General features: G+C 36.8%; 1 protein-coding gene across 1 annotated transcript in view; it reads left to right on the forward strand.

Moving 5' to 3' along the window:
- ANO5 (anoctamin 5) overlaps positions 1–14,203 on the forward strand; it is a 71,046-nt gene extending 56,843 nt beyond the window's left edge. The window contains exons 16-20 of the mRNA XM_068977361.1: positions 3,027–3,157; positions 5,467–5,672; positions 7,324–7,502; positions 9,078–9,183; positions 13,973–14,203. Coding sequence (XP_068833462.1) covers positions 3,027–3,157; positions 5,467–5,672; positions 7,324–7,502; positions 9,078–9,183; positions 13,973–14,203 — 853 coding nt within the window. The remainder of the gene's footprint in view (positions 1–3,026; positions 3,158–5,466; positions 5,673–7,323; positions 7,503–9,077; positions 9,184–13,972) is intronic.
- Positions 14,204–18,030: the final 3,827 nt, after the last annotated feature.

Genomic DNA, 18,030 nt, shown 5'->3' on the forward strand with positions numbered 1-18,030 from the left:
AATCATCCCACCCTCGCCTTCTCCCACAGAATCCAAAAGACTGTTCTATACATCTGTGTCTCTTTTGCTGTCTCGCATACAGGGTTATCGTTACTATCTTTCTAAATTCCATATATATGCGTTAGTATACTGGATTGGTGTTTTTCTTTCTGGCTTACTTCACTCTGTATAATCGGCTCCAGTTTCATCCACCTCATTAGAACTGATTCAGATGTATTCTTTTTAATGGCTGAGTAATACCCCATTGTGTATATGTACCACAGCTTTCTTATCCATTCACCTGCTGATGGACATCTAGGTTGCTTCCATGTCCTGGCTATTATAAACAGTGCTGCGATGAACATTGGGGTACACGTGTCTCTTTCAATTCTGGTTTCCTCGGTGTGTACGCCCAGCAGTGGGATTGCTGGGTCATAAGGCAGTTCTATGTCCAGTTTTTTAAGGAATCTCCACACTGTTCTCCATAGTGGCTGTACTAGTTTGCATTCCCACCAACAGTGTAGGAGGGTTCCCTTTTCTCCACACCCTCTCCAGCATTTATTGCTTGTAGACTTTTGGATCGCAGCCATTCTGACTGGTGTAAAATAGTACCTCATTGTGGTTTTGATTTGCATTTCTCTGATAATGAGTGATGTTGAGCATCTTTTCATGTGTTTGTTAGCCATCCGTATGTCTTCTTTGGAGAAATGTCTATTTAGTTCTTTGGCCCATTTTTTGATTGGGTCATTTATTTTTCTGGAATTGAGCTGCAGGAGTTGCTTGTATATTTTTGAGATTTAGCATTTTTAAAATCTTGTTCAATACATCCTTTCATACCTCAGTATCAAAAACCAATTCTCATGTACTTATATTTAAATATTTTTAATATTGTAACATTACTATTGCCTTTCTCTTTTAAATTCTTAATATACTATGGAAGGGATTTTCATGTTTGCTATAAAGGCCCAATTTCATTTCTTACACACATAATTTCATGTTGCCATTTATTGAAAGTCCCTTTTCCCCACTCTCTATGATCTGCAACACTGTTTATGCCAAACAGCAAATGCAAGGTTATAATCAGCCTCCATTCTGTTCCAGAATTTGTCTATCCCTACACCAGTACCACAGGGCTTCCTTCGTGGCTCAGTGGTAAAGAATCCACCTGCAGTGCAGAAGCCACAGGAGACACAGGTTCAGTCCCTCGGTCGGGAAAATCCACTGGAGGAGGGCATGGCAACCCACTCCAGTATTCTTGCCTGGAGAACCCCATAGACAGAGGAGCCTGGTGGGCTACAGTCCATAGGGTTGCAAAGAGTCAGACACCACTGAGTGACTTAGCACCAGGCACACCAGTGCTACACTCCCTTAGTTAAGACAGCTTTATAATTAACTCTTCATATATGGTGGAGCCAGTTACTTATTTTTTATCTAGGGAAACATCTTCACTATCCCTTTGTCTTTCATCTTTCTGTGTAAATTTTAGAAACATCTTGGCAGAATTCGCATGGAAAGTATTTTGGTTTTTTTATTGGAATTACATTTCAGTTGTTTCAGTAAAAACACCTGACATTTTATTATGCTGGGTCTTTTTATTCACAAACATTTATTTTTAACATTAATGACTTTAAATATTTAAACTTCGGCATACAGGTCTTATAAATCTCTGGTCAAATCCATTTCTAGATACTTTTAATTGTAAATGGTACCTTTTAAAAATTATATTTTCTACTATGTTTTGTGGACGTATTGCTAATTGCTATTGCTAAGTCACTTCAGTCATGTCCGACTCTGCGACCCCATAGATGGCAGCCCACCAGGCTCCCCCACCCCTGGGATTCTCCAAGCAAGAACACTGGAATGGGTTGCCATTTCCTTCTCCAATGCATGAAAGTGAAAAGTGAAAGGGAAGTCGCTCAGTCGTGTCCGACTCTTGGCGACCCCATGGACTGCAGCCCACCAGGCTCCTCCGTCCATGGGATTTTCCAGGCAAGAGTACTGGAGTGGGGTACCATTGCCTTCTAGGAATGTAATATATTGATAACCTCTTATTATTTGTAATAATTTTTGTCTATCTTCATTTGAGTTTTCTAGGCAAGCAGTCCATTCACATTACTGTTTGTAATCATAGATTTCTCTTTCATTTCCAGCTCTTTTGACTTTTTCATTTTATTGTTTGGCTAAGATCTCCAATAAAGTCTTGAATGTGATCATATACACTCTTATTTTGATCTTAATTCTAAGGGAATTCTGCTAATTTTTCCCTATTAAGAATTATGTTTAGCCCAGGATTTGGGTAGATGCTTTTGGTCAGACTGAGGCAATTTTCTTCTTGTCCTTCTTTTCTATCATAAATAGGTTTTAATAGATAGTCAAAACACATCAAATACATTTTTCTGCATTAGTCACCATGATTTTATAATTTTCTCCTTAAATGTGTTAATATGATCTCTTACGTGGATTGAGTTTTTAATTTTGAAAAAGTCTTTTCTTAAGTAATCCAATATATCATGATATATTAAATTATATATATATAATATATATATTCTGTATATATTTATATATAGAATTGAGTTAGGTAATATCTTGTTTAGGATTATTATATTTATTGTCATGTGTTAGATAAACTTCTGTATTCCCTTGTCATACATTTTCTATTGTAACCCATTTCTCATTCTCCCAAGTGGCCTTAGTATCACAACATAGTTAAGGTTAGTGAATTAAATATATAAAAACAGTCCTGTGGTGACCTCTCTTCCATGTGCTCTTTAAAGAACTCTCTCTGAGTAAGTACATTACCCTGCAGAGGCAGGGTTGTCTTACTTTCTTAATTATCCAAATAAAGATCTTTCACCCTTAGCAAGTAGATGTGAACAGAACACTAGATTTTGACTTGGGCTTTAGTTGCAGTCATGTCTCTCTCTACTTGTTCTATGATCTAAACTTACTTGCCCTCCCTCACCTCCATTTTTTAGATCTAATACTCTGACTCTCTGACCCCTTTCTCTTAATTCCTATTTCATGTATACTTTTATCACTTTCAACAGCTTGGTTCTGAATTGGTGGAGACGCCGAAAAGCCCGAACCAACTCTGAAAAGCTATACAGTCGATGGGAGCAGGATCATGACCTTGAAACTTTTGGCTCTCTTGAGTTATTCTATGAGTATTTGGAAACAGGTAATTTTCAACCTCTGCCTTGAAACATGAAAGAAGCTGAGTAAAATAAGTGTTTTCATCTCTTAATATTTCTTCCTACCTTGCACATAGTAGGTGTTCAATAAATCATTGGATAGTGAATGAAAAGATTGATGGCTAAATATGGAAAAAAATTGGCTCAGTATTTCTATTTTCCCCGAATATAATCCAGGATGAAATTTAGTTTCAAAACAGGAATCTCAGAAATATTTTTCCTATCAATTTAATGTTAATATTGTTGAACAAAATAAAGTAAGGATCACTTTTTAATACTTGTCTCAAAATAGTTTAAATAGCTTTCTGCTTTTTTTTTTTTTTTTTTTTTGCCTTGGTGATTGTTCATAGAGGGAATACAATGAAAAACATTACTAGAGTCTGACATACATTTAGTGTATATCCTTTATTCAGGCTGAAAAGAATGAAGCTAAAAGTAGGTATGCAAGGGAAACCCAAACTGGACATAAGAAATGCATAAAGTATTTTAAGGATTGAAGAGAGGTTGGGGTGAAATTTTAAGAGAACTCCAGGACTGATTGTGGAATCTACTCAGTGTGTTTCCTCTCAAATGACCTTTTCTGCTGTTTTGGTGAAATTAAAGAGGACAGTTTTCCCACCTTATTTTCGTGGCCCATAAAAGTCATGGTAGAATAAATGAGATGACTTGAATTTGTTACCGATTCTCCACTGAAATATGTACATATGATACCTGAATTAAAATAGGTATATTTGGGCAAATAGGAAGCTGTCTACAGTTATAAAACTAGGCAGTCCTTAATTTGTAGATTCATAAGGCTCTACTTTTTAAATAATTGTGTATGTTTCAAGTGAACTTTTGCATAAGTGTGTCAGAGGTTATAACTGAAAGTAAAAGATGAAATCAGTGTTTCATAACAAGATTAATTATCGAGACACAACTAAGAATTTATTCTGGCTGTTTTACATACTGTATCTCTAATCTTAAAACATTCTACAGAACAGTCATTATTCACTGCATTTTATTTGAAAGTATACTGAATCTTGGAGAAGTTCTTTGCTGTGGGCCACAGAGATTATTATAAATAAAGATCTGAGATTTGAACCTAGAAATTCAAGCTGTTTCTGCATAATACTTCACCTTCATTTTCTGTTTCTTGGTTCAGTAGAGAAGTTAGGAAGGAGGCAGTTTGTTCTCTTGGATTAGTAGATGAAAAGACTGATGCTAATCAGAAAGTATTATGAGAAATGCTGAAATCCAAAAGCACTTAAGATCTATCTAAAAATAGAGGACTAGTGGAAGATTCCTTTTTCTTTTTTCCTCCGATGGAAAGCCATCTTTGTCTCATTGTTTTTTGGTTCTCTCCTGTGGGAAGTACAGTCTGCCAGCTACGTGGATTCTTTTACCCCAAGCACTGATGGAAACAAAGGAAGAAACATAGAGAAATAAGCCAGCTTATATAGGTGTTAAGCCTTAGTGAGGAAAGAGAGTAAAACATACTTAGAAAGATGTCAAGTTAGTACAGAGGATTGGGACCTTAAAAAATACCTCATTCTAGGATATCTGTATTTCCTTTGCCCACATGCACCTTATATGTCTATTTCTGATGTTTATGTGGTTCATTTTCTGATTTATTCTCAAATATCTTGTTTATACTGCCTTCTCCTCTGTTAGCATTTTCAAATCTTAAATAATGCATTCATTCATAAGGCTTATAGTTGAATACTTTCATATACTCAGATCATACAAATGAGTCAGTAATTATTTCTGATCTTAAAAAGCACATAGGTTAGCAAAATAGAAAGCTTGATTACCCCACAAATGTGCCAATATCAATATAAATACTAGACTGCGGCTGCTGCTGCTAAGTTGCATCAGTCGTGTCTGACTCCGTCCAACCCCACAGACAGCAGCCAACCAGGCACCTCCATCCATGGGATTCTCCAGGCAAGAGTACTGGAGTGGGTTGCCATAGCAGACCTAAACATAGGCCATAATAATAAAAGACTGTGTTTTATGAATAAGAAGACTATCTTATCTAATAATAGTAGAGGCTTTCTTCAGACAAGCAGATCTTAAAAGAAAGAGCAGGGATAGAACTGAGCTGTGCGTGACTAATTTCTCTGTCCTGTTCTAGCAAGCGATAAGTCACTGTGCTTCCTCTAGGAAAGGGGAAGAAGGCAGATGGAAGGAGGCCTGGAGTGTTTTGCTGGTGTAGATCCCTTCAAAATGAAGGAAGTGACAGGAGTTAGGCCGACTGTTCCCCCTTTTTCCCTCCACAATGATGAGTTTGTGAATTTCTCTTTTATCCCCGCAGTTATCCAATTTGGATTTGTTACATTATTTGTGGCCTCTTTTCCTTTGGCCCCTCTTCTTGCGCTCTTGAATAACATAATAGAGATTCGAGTGGATGCCTGGAAGCTTACGACTCAGTACAGGAGACCTGTAGCTGCTAAGGCTCATAGCATAGGTGTTTGGCAAGACATTCTTTACGGAATGGCTGTCCTTTCTGTTGCAACTAACGTAAGTAGCCCTATTTCAGTGGAAACTGTACCTGATGATTTTTTTTTTTCTTGGGGATAGGGAGATTGTGAATAATGTTTAACTCAGTATTTACATTGATTTCATCATGGTGACCTTTCTAAAGACAAAACATCCCTAAACTGTTATGTGCTAAACAACACAGACAAATCTGTGACATGCAAACTCTTAGAAATACAAGGAAAATTGTAAAAACGTGCTTATTAAAATACCATGATACCCATGCCACATGACAGAGTAGACAGAAAATAAGTAGTGGTATAAAGAATATAAGCAATACAATTAAAGCTTGATTATACATAAAATTATGCAGTACAAATAGAATATATAACATCTACCTGTTATTTTTATGGAGCACTTATTCAAAATGGTAATAAAACTGAATTCCCAAAAGCTGAAATTTTGCAATGCATATTCACATACAATAATGGTATAAAAAATGAATTTGATAATAAGATAGCCAAAAAAAAAAATTTAGCCACTTAATATTCATGCTTCCAAGAAAGCTTATTGCACAAAGAAGAAATAAAATTGAAATTACAAGGAGAACTTAATTAAAATGAAAACTCATATGAATCAGCTAAAACCATATTTATAAAAAGTGTATACCAATAAGTGCTTTTATTATTGGAAAGAAGGAAAGTATGAACTGAGCCTGTTATATAAAATTAAGAAAAGATGTAAAACTAATCAATAGAAAGCGGTAAGAAAGAAAGAATAAAAGTATATGCAGAAATAATCACATTAGAAAACAAATCAAAGGTAATATAATTGCTAAATAAACCAAGAGTTGGTTCATTGAAAAGATAAACAAAATTCTGACAATCTCAAAAAAGTATTACAATGTACAGGTGAGAAAATTATAAAAATGCTATATATATATTTATTCTAATGCATTTTAAAATCTGTTTGAAATTGTCACTTTTTTAGAAAAGGAAACTGCCAAAATGTGCTCAGTAAGTGATATAAAACATGAAATGTATCACTAGCTATAGGAGCAATATTAAAATATTTTTTAAATATTTTACATTAAAAATGTAGATGGCAGAGCAAAATGATTTTAAATTGACTCATTTTACCCAAAGGAAACATGACATTTACACTATTCCAGAGCTTAGGAAAAGATGGGAGAATAGCATTCCTGCAGAGTCAAATACTGAAATTAATTGCACTGCACTATGGGAAATTTACCAGTACATGGTCTGCAGTTTCTCCATCCTCATTCCCTATACACCCCCTGACACACACACACACACAGTTGGTCCTATCTTATGAAATTGATCCAGGCAAGTAAAATTTGGTTAAAGAGAGTAGAACTGTGTTATGAAAGAATAAGAAATGTAAGAAATAGCAAGGCAAGATGGAAAGAGACATACAGGTATGGTGATTTTGGAAACAAATAGTGAGGTTAAATTTTCAATGTAACTCTAGCTGTGAAATCTTGTAACACTGATCGTACAGCATAAATGAACTATTTTATGTTTTAGGTCAAAGACTCATGTGTTAACATGATTAGTAATAGCATACTAGTAATTTTGCATCCTTAAGGCACAAAGATCTGAACGATATACAAATCAGACTTTCATAAAACTGCATTATTAGCTCATGATTTTCCTCTTGCTTTGTCCTTTAGGCTGTTATTGTTGCATTTACATCGGACATGGTTCCCCGTTTAGTTTACTACTATGCCTACTCAGTAAATGAAACTTGGCCTATGAAAGAGTATATCAATAACAGCCTGTCAGTATTCCTCATAGCCGATTTTCCAAACCACACTGTACCTTCGGAAAAACGAGACTACAACACTTGCAGGTTTTCTCTTGTCTTCATTTTGCTTTTTAAATGTGTTTCTTAAGTTCTCTGTTGTCTTCATGTCTTAACAAAAATTTACCTGGGGCAGTAAAAATCTTGGGTAAAGTACATCCGTTCTAAAATTCCACATTGTATGGTTCTGATTTGAAAAAAGTAGAATACTCAAAAGTAAGAGAATACTATCGGTAAAGATAATGTCACTTTTGAATTGTTTCTTATTTTCTAAATTTATTGGAAAAATTTTCTGTAACAAATTTCCCCTTGATTCAGGCTTTAATGTCTATAGATCACACAGCATGGTCAGTATATGTGCATTCAACCTACTTGAATTTAACTATGTGTCCTCAAACAGAGAGAGAGGAAGAGAGAAAGAACAATATAGCTAGTTCATTAGCCATCCCATTTGAAAGGTTTCTTCGATGCAGGGAGTGTGAAATTGGATTTGTAAACCTGCTCTTTTCACACTCTGTGTCTCGTGAACTGTGCGGATCTTTTTACTTTAGGATTTAAAGATCATTTATACGTATGTATGTGTGTGTATATATGTATATATATATGTATGTATACACACATACACACACACGTATATATGGTACATCAAAGCTTTTAAACTTAAACCTTAAACCAACTGCTTCATCTGGGATTCCAATAAAAACAGCAATATCGGTTATTGTCTACCTGCAACACAGGTAGACAAAAACATTTTTATATTCCATATTTTTTATTTGTTTTTGGCTGCCCGCAGGCTTTCTCCAGTTGCAGCAAGTGGGGCTTGGTCTCTAGTTATGATGGGCTTCTCATTGCAGTGGCTTCTCGTGTTGCAGAGCATGGACTCTAGGCGCGCTAGCTCACTAGTTCTGGCACACAGGCTTAGCCTCCATGGGGCACGTGGTATCCTCCCACACCAAGATTTGAATCTGTGTTCCCATTGACGAGGCAGACTCCCACCACTGGTCCACTAGGGAAGTCCTATTCTGTATTTATATAGAGAAGAATCATAACAAGTGTCAGATTTCTTGATGCCATCACTTCCTAGCTGGACTGACTCTCTGAAGAACATTAATATCTAGACACATTATAGGAAAAAAAAAATGAACTCACAAATTGAACACCAGGGAAACCCCTGAAAGATAATAAGTAACACGAAAACAATGCAACGTCATGTAAACCAAAAGAAAACAGAGTTTCAAGAAAATGAGAATGGTCCACAGTGTCAAGTTCTGTTCTTCAGTTGGTGTCAGTGGAGTGATGGTAGAACTCAGTTGTTAAGGAATAGGAAGAAAGGGAATGGGATGAAAAGAGCAAATTTAGCTAACCCCTGAGAAACGTGTCTTCATGGCAAGAGAGAAGTTTCACTTGTGTCTCCTGCTACATCTATGCTATACATTAGTAGCATATGGCTATGATTGTTATCTGTAGAGGAAAGATAAATGTTTGGTAATAGCAGTTATTTTCCTTTGACTTGACTTTTGTAGTTAACTAAAAGGGTCTCTTACAAGAAACAATATGAATTTATGCTAGGTCTCTTTGTTTGAAGTTGTAGCTTATTTTTTGCATTGGCTTCCATTTTTTCAGATACAGAGATTACAGAAATCCTCCTGACAGTGAGGACAAGTATGCTCATAACATTCAGTACTGGCACGTCCTTGCTGCCAAGATGACCTTCATCATAATCATGGAGGTAAGCCCTTCTTAACTTTCGGGCCAGTAAGTCTCTTCTCACCCTTCAGGCACATATTTCTAAGAGTATCTGTTGAGCAGAAAATTAGCATTATCTTACTAGAGTGTTTTGAAGGAAGTATTTGATGTCATAAAAAGTAAGTTAGGAATAGTTTAAGTACAGCAATTGCCTGTTATTCCTGGCTATTGTTGAAGATACCAAGGTCACAAAAAAGAAAAATTAAGACCTCTTCCCCTGAGGTCAGAGGACCCACCAATTTTACTGAACATCTATTATGTACCAGTTTCAGAAGCTATAATAATAACTTTCTACGTTCAGCCTTATTATTCAGCCTTGACAAATAAATCTGACAGTCAGCAAAATTAAGTAGTTGGTTTAAAGATAATCAGCTAATGTTAAAGCTGAGTTTCAATGCCAGATGTCTCACTGCCAAACCTCCACTCTTCCCACTATATTACATTTCCTTCCTTGTAGAGTAGCTAGTATAATTATGGATATAAGACAAGAGAACCAATACAGAGAGGGTGTTTGACCAAGGTTTAAACCGAGGGCCACAAATCATGAGACATGAAGACCTATAAGGGAGAGATAGATAAACGTAGGGCTTCCATGGTGGCTCAGTGGTAAAGAACCTGCCTGCGAATGCAGAAGAGGCAGGTTTGATCCTGTGTCGATCCTCTCCCGAGGAAGATCCTCGGGAGAAGTAAGTAACAACCCTTCGAGTAGAAGTAATGGCAACCATGGAGTGAAGAGTCTGGCAGGCTGCAGCCCATGCGGTCACAAAAGAGTCAGACACGACTTAGCGACTAAACAACTAAGAAATATAAGGCACTTATTCACTTGATTGTTGTTGGTGGTGTTCCGTTGCTAAGTTGCGTCTGACTCTTTGGGACTCTTTGCCATCCCCATGGATGATAGCACAACAGGCTTCTCTGTCTTTCACTATCTCCCGGAGTTTGCTCAAACACATGTCTATCATGTTGGTGATGCCAGGCAACCATTTCATTCTCTGTTGCCCCTTCTCCTCCTGCCTTCAGTCTTTCCCAGCATTAGGTTCTTTTCAAATGACTCAGCTCTTCACATTAGGTAGTGAAAGTATTGGAGCTTCAGTTTCAGTATCAGTCCTTCCAGTTAATATTCAGGAGTGATTTCCTTTAGGATTGACTGGTTTGATCTCCTTGCACTCCAATGGACTCTCAAAAGTCTTCTCCCAACACCACAATTTGAAGGCATCATTCTACGATGCTCAGCCTTCTTAATGGTTCAACTCTCATATCAGTACATGACTACTGGAAGTATCATAGCTTTGACTAATGGGACTTTTGTTGGCAAAGTGATATCTCTTCTTTTTAATATGCTGTCTAGGTTTGTCACAACTTTTCTTCCAAGGAGCAAGTGTCTTTTAATTTCCTGGCTGGAATCAACGTCAGTTTTTGAAGCCCAGTCTGTCACTGTTTCCACTGTTCCCCACCCCCACCCCCCCATCTATTTGCCATGAAGTAATAAGACTGGATGCCATTATCTTAGTGTATTTTGAATGTTGAGTTTTAAGCCAGCTTTTTCATTCTCCTCTTGCACCTTAATCAAGAGGTTCTTTAGTTCCTCCTTGCTTTCTGTCATTAGGGTGGTGTCATCTGCATATCTAAGGTTATTGATACACCTCCTGGCTCTTGATTCCAGCTTGTGAGTCATCCAGCCTAGCATTTTCCATGATATACCCTGCATAGAAATTAAATAAGCAGGGTGACAATATATATACAGCCTTGATATAGTCCTTTTCCAATTTTGAACAAGTCCATTGTCCCATGTCTGGTCCTAACGGTTGCTATTTGACCTGCATACAGGTTTCTCAAGAGGCAGGTAAGGTGGTCTGCTATTCCCATCTCTTTAAGAATTGTTCACAGTTCATTGTGATCCACACAGTCAAAGGCTTTAACATAGTCAATGAAACAGAAGTAGATGTGTTTCTGGAATTCTCTTGCATATGGATGTTGGCAATTTGATCTTGGTTCCCCTGCCTTTTCTAAATCCAGCTTGAACATCTGGAAGTTCTTGGTTAACATCCTGTTGAAGCCTAGCCTAAAGGATTTTGTGTATTACCTTACTAACGTGTAAAATGAGTGCAGTTGTGTGGTAGTTTGATCAGTCTTTGCTATTGCCCTTCTTTGGAATTGGAGTGAAAACTGACCTTTTCCAGTCTTGTGGCCACTGCTGAGTTTTCCAAATTTGCTGGCATATTGAGTGCAGCACTTTAATAGCATCATCTTTTAGGGTTTGAAATAGCTCGGCTAGAATTCCATCACCTTCACTAGCTTTGTTCGTAGTGATGCTTCCTAAGTCCTGCTTGATTTCACACTCCAGGCTCTTTGGCTCCAGGTGTTCTCAATTCACATACTGCTGAAGCCTAGCTTGAAGGATTTTGAGCATTAGTAAAGGCCAGTAATAGGCTAGATGAGTCTAAGGCAAGAAAACGCAAATTCCAGTCAGTTTTTGTTTAATTTTATTTTTATTGAGGTTATGTATATAATTTAAATCTCTACCCCTCTCAGTTCTCTGCGAATCTGTCACTTTCATTCCCACATTTTCCATCAGTGTTTTAGATCACCTTTCAGCCTGGTAAATTACAAAATGAATTCTTTTGAATTTTTGTTTTTGTTTATTTATGATTTTCATTACAGGTTCTGATTCACCATCATTCTGGGAGTTTAACTTCTCTTGTATTAAATACAGTATTTTCTTCAATCTATGTTTTCCCCATTCTCAGAGTACTAGTTTATTTAGATGAAGCACATCTTTTATTAATTTTCTGAGGAAAATGGGCAATTTTTGAGAACTTGAATATTAAAATTTCTTATTCTCGTAGATGGTTAATTGGTATAGTATTCAAGAGTAGAAGTCATTTTCCCTGAAAATTTTGAATCAACTTTATTTAAATATTCCTGAAATTTTAAGACATTGCTCTATTTTCCATCAGCTTCCAGTGTTGCTATAAAGATACAATACCATTCTAATTTTCCAGTCTTTGTTTATGATCTGTTTATATATCAGTAAACTTTGAGGATTCTCTCACTAGACCTTCTTTCATAAAACTTCACCAGAAAATCATGTGATATTGTCATATTCATTGTTTTGGGCACTCACTAAACTCCTTGAATCTGCAAATGTTATTATCCCTTAAGTTGAGACAATTTGCTTGTATTATTTCTTTGATAATTTCCTTCTTTTCTCTGTCCTTTGTTTCTGAGACTTTTCTTATTCAGATGTTAACAACTGTTTTGAAATTCTAATTATCATTTATTTTCTCTCTTATAAATAGTCTAGTTTGTGTCTTTGTCTTGTTATGCTACTGTTCTCTCATTCCCATGATTCTCTCTATATCCTCTTAGATATCCTAAATGGACAACAGATCCTAGTCATCCATTTCCATCTTACTCTTCCATGTTAGAGTCTTCCTTATGTATTTGGTTGTTCTTGGCAATCTGCTCATATTTAAGAGTGAAACAATGATACCTGATCATGAGCTTTGTGTGCATACAAGAGGAAGATCATTGGGGGTTGGTTTCACTATAGGCTGAAAAAGGGGCCTTTTCATTTGAGACCTACAAAATTTTGATATCTATAATTCTAATTTCTCTGATTAGGTATATTTTCTAGAGGAAAAAAAAATCATTCAACCTCCTGCTTGTTGAGTTATTTCGTGGCTGTGTTGAGAGCCAAGAAGGGAAGGAGGAATTAGAGATCTCATGATTGAGAATGATGAACTTCACTGAGTTGTCCTATTTTCAGTATGATGCCACATCTTCATCTTCTGCCATCTCTGCTGCCTCTGAGTGCACAGCTTTCTGTTTTAATTTCTGCAGAAAATAAAGCACTCAGTTGCTGCCAGGCGGGGGTTGGAGAGAAGTAATACCCAAATGTGGATGAGAGAGAGGTTCTGAAAATTCATCTGCCCCTTATACAGATTTTTAAATAATCCTCTTATTTTTAACTCCACCCACACTATGAATTCACAGTCCTTAGCACCATCTTTCCTGAACTTTTTTGATGATTCAAGACAAAATTGGCTTTTGTCTTGGTTTCTACCATCACGGTATCATCAATTGCAAATTTAAGTGCCAGCTTTCTTCACTCTCCAGTCTGTTTTCACTGTTTCCTCCTTTTTTGTTGTTGTTTCTTTGTGAACAATACAATTTATTAATTTCTTTTACAAATATTTGATTAGGTTTTCAGGAGGAAGCATAGATGAAGGGTATATTGAATAACCAAGTTCAACTGGAATCTCTGTAATTACATATTTTAGTATATATTTCAGAGAAGGCAATGGCAACCCATTCCAGTACTCTTGCCTGGAAAGTCCCATGCACGGAGGAGCCTGGTGGGCTGCGGTCCATGGGGTCGATAAGAGTCGGGTACGACTGAGCGACTTCACTTTCACTTTTCACTTTCATGCATCGGAGAAGGAAATGGCAACCCACTCCAGTGTTCTTGCCTGGAGAATCCCAGGGACAGAGGAGCCTGGTGGGCTGCCGTCTATGGGGTCACACAGAGTCGGACACGACTGAAGTGACTTAGCAGCAGCAGCAGCAGCAGTAGCAGTATATATTTATTTATTTGCTTAATGTTGGATTTATAGGAAAGTTCTAAGACCAAAGACTAAACCTTCTTGCTTTCCCTTCTATCTACTGTGTCAAGCACAGTTTATTGAATGAATGAAATGATTTGTAAGAACATTTTGCTGAACATTTGATAGCTAAACAGTGTCTCTGATTTTCTTTTATGTTTCCTCTAGCATGTTGTGTTTTTAATTAAATTTTTCTTGGCCTGGATGATCCCTGATGTCCCAAAAGATGTTCTGGAAAGAGTCAAGCGAGAAAAGTTAATGACCATCAAGATTCTCCATGACTTTGAACTTAACAAACTAAAAGAGAACTTGAGGTTGAATTCTGCTTCTTCTACTGATATTACCAAGCATTTAGCTATCCAGGAAAACAAAGCAAATCTGGCTGAATCAACAACCTAATTAACACAATGAGCAAGTGGTTGGTTGCCTATCTGGCTTCACAGTTTATCTGGATTTGGAGCTAGAAGCCAGAAGCCATGTGTCTTTTACCCTTTTCTTCTTCTTCTTCTTTTTTTTAAACTCAGAGTTTTTGTACAGTTTTATGGAGGCCTTTGTACAGCTTCATGGAGGTTGGAAGAACACCTGTCTGCTTCACTGGCTGAACCCTCCCTAGATATTGTTTCTGGGATTCTATAAATGATTGTTAAATGTATGTGTGAAATCAGAATATTGGAAAATCATGGGATGTTGCAGTTTGGAATTAAACACTGGACGTAGGCTCTCCTATCACCTTCCAGTGAAGGTGCACATTTTCATGGTCTTCTTTTGGGTTGTGTTGTATCTCTACCCTATCAGAGAAAGTATTGGCACAAAAAGAATAGAAGTGAAGGGGTCTACTGAGCCATATCTCCTGCCATTTTAGACTATGCAGATGAAAAACCAAAATCAGATAAGATAGGAAAACTTACATATTAAAAATACTGGATAGATATCATGGCAGAGCTTTGTTCTGAAGTCATCCTGAATAAGGTAAACTTCCATCAAAATTCCAGATAGTCCTTCCAGGTGAACACAAAATTGATTTTTCAAGAGACTGAACATTTGGATTTCAGCCAAGGACTAATAACTCAGTTTTTTAAATATAACACTTTGGTAGAAGTGGTTTTAAGACTGAATTGTCTTATCTGGGAAACAGCATGAAGAAGGTGTTAGATTGTTTCAGGTCTTTTAGTAAATGAAAGATACAGTGAAGTGATTATGTCTTCTTAGTAGTTTAAGAATGCAAGACAGTGTATATTGATTAACTTACTGACTTCAGTCTAAAAAATTGCTGAAATATTTTTAAAAACCGTTTTTCTTCCACAATGCCTATTGTACATCATGAAGCAAATCTGAGCATTAACTATTCCTGTAAGTTAGGTACAAGTCATTTATGAAATTTTATCTCATTGTTTAAAGCAGTCTCAAGTCTTTTAATGGGTTTACAACTTTTTCTATTGATGCACTGCTGTACAATGTTCAGTGCCTTTGACCCACAATATGTGGTTGTACTGCTGATTTGATGATGTAACATCTCAGATGTGAGCTTCTTTCAGAGAAATTGTTAGTTTAACATCAATCACAGAGTTAACACCAAATGTGGATCAACCAAGTAAGAATGCGGTGATGGATTTGACAGCTAAGTGAAAAAAAAAGTATGTTCATTGAATTACTTCTCTAATGCTTTGGCCTATGGCACAGGTACTCCAGTTCTTGTTCTTCTTTCTCTTAAAAATACTATGTATTTTAAACACTATAGAGAGATGTTTAATTATACAACATTTGAATCTCTAGTTTCAAATTACACTTCAGTTTCAAAAGAATAGTGTTCTGTAATTGCACACAAAACAAGAAACCATTTAAGATTTCGTTCAAAGTAGCATTTCATTATTTGATTCTAATAGTTTTCATAAAATTTCCAATATTAAGTATATGGAAGGTAATATTAACTAATGATCAGTATTAAGCATTCAGAACTGAAGATTATGAATTTTATAAAACCATGAGATGGTTACCCCAATATGGGCAGTAATTGGTCATCCAGTAGGTAGATTTTATGAGTATTTTTGCATAATTTTAAATGTTCTCATTATTGAAGAATGATTTCACTTGTGGAAGACATGTATTTTCCTGCTTGAGAGAACCAGTTAGTGATACTATGAAATTAGCTACAGATGCAGTATCTCTGTCAAATCAAACTCTGTTATTGCAGTGTTGTACATTTTGTACAGCTCATATTGCTTCCTTCCTGGGTGCTAATAAAAATAAGGAAGAGCATGGAAATTGGCTTCTTGTATATAAGCTTTAATTATTATGGCTGAAGAGTGTTTGCAGAGCTAGGTTGTAAGATAAATAAAGACAAATTTAATTCACAAGGTTATCTGTAACACTGCAATCTGAAACCAACTCAAGTGTTGAGTTTCTAGGATGTACAGAGAAACTCGCAAGGGAGGAAGTAGTTTTTAAGGTAAGTAAATAGTCCCTATGAGGTAGATATTTTCCTTTTAAAATGTTTTGTACTCACCTTTCAGTTTTCTACCAAGAAATTTCTCACATTTTAAAAGGAAATACAAGTATTGGTCACTTTCCTAAAAAATAAACAAAATCCAAAGACAAAAAATAAACAAAATCTGATGCCAAATCGGTTCAGATAGATTTGTCTTATCTGTCTCGAGTTGCAATAGGGGAGTCGGTTCTCCTCTTGAGTTGTGAGGGAGACATCAAGGTTTCTCTTGTGTTGCAGCAGGGAGTTGGTCCTCCTCGAGCTGCAAGGGAAAACTCAGGATTCCTCTCGAGTTGCAGCAGGGAAGTCGGGGTTCTTCTCAAGATGTGGCAGGAAATTAGGGGTTCCTCTTGAGTTGTGATGGGGAACTCAGGATTCCTCTCAAGTTGTGACAGGAAACTCGGGATTCAACTCATGTCGCTGCAGGGGAATTGGGCCTCATCTAGAGTGGAGGCGGGGAACTCAGGGTTCTTCTCCAGTTGCGGAGGAAAACTCGGCTTTCCTCTCGAGTTGCCATGGAGCTCTAGGGGTTCCACTTAAGGTGCAAAATGGTAGTCAGTCCTCATCTTGAGCTGAGGTGAGGAACTCGGGTTTCCTCTCAGTTTGCCACAGAGGACCCATTAGTTATTGTGAGAGGGCTGAATTGAGCATCTAACTGCCAAATGCAGGTTGATATTTATCAGGGTGGCAGATGTTTTTATCATTCACTCAAACCCATAGCTGTTTTATTTTTTTTTTAATAAATGTTCCAGAAATCATTTGGGATTTTATTCAAAATAACATTAAGTACAAAATTAAAAATTAAAAAAAAAAAAAAAAACAGCTCTTCAAATGTCATCTCAAATCCTTGCCTTCATCAGTTTTTCTTTGCACAAAAGAAGCAGAATCCACTTCAAAACATTACTTTTACAAAATCCATCAAAAAGAGGGTAGGGACTTAAGAAATGGAATGCTCTCTTATTTTTGCTATATTTTATGATCCCTTGACTTCAACAGTTTTCTTTTAACTAAGCCATCAAGCAAATTATCAAGGAAAAGAAAAAGGAAAGAAGATAAACAGGAGGCTAAGAGGAAGAAGGAGCTAGAGTTCTTTCTTTATGAAGAGCTCTTTCCTTATGAAACTTCGTGTACCTCTGTGGGGAGGGAGGTGTTGGGAGGTGCGTGGTGCAGCTGTGTGTCTTTCCTAAGCCATCTAATGAGGGTGAGAGAAAAGTCAAAGAAATTTCAAATTAAAAGCTCTTATGTGTCAAAATAAAACTTTTGATTCCAAAGTGACTTTGTAGTGTCAGGTGCCCAGTGTAGCCCTGGGATCTCTGTTGATTTACTCCAGTTGTGGGTAAGGAATTTGTAGTACTGATTCAGAAGTTGAATCTGTTGTGAAAGAACCTCTCTAATAGTTGTTTTCAGTTAGTGATAGTTATTATGTTTCCCTGGTAGCTCAGTCAGTAAAGAATCTGCAATACAGGAGACCCAGGTTCAGTCCCTCGGTTGGGACGATCCCCTTGGAGAAGGAAATGACAACCCACTCCAGTATTCTTGCCTAAGAAAGCCCATGGATAGAGAAGCCTGGTGAGCTAGTCAATGGGGTCTCAAAAGAGTCTGACACAACTGAGTGAATAAACCACCAAAATTAATAAGTTATCAAACAGTATCATTAAGGAAAATAGCACTGTGAGATATACCATTTGCCAGGCTTAGGGCAGCCTGCTCCCATGAATCACTATAACTATTATGTTATTCTTTT

This window comes from Capricornis sumatraensis, chromosome 8 (genome assembly GCF_032405125.1).
Source record: "Capricornis sumatraensis isolate serow.1 chromosome 8, serow.2, whole genome shotgun sequence".
NCBI lineage: Eukaryota > Metazoa > Chordata > Mammalia > Artiodactyla > Bovidae > Capricornis > Capricornis sumatraensis.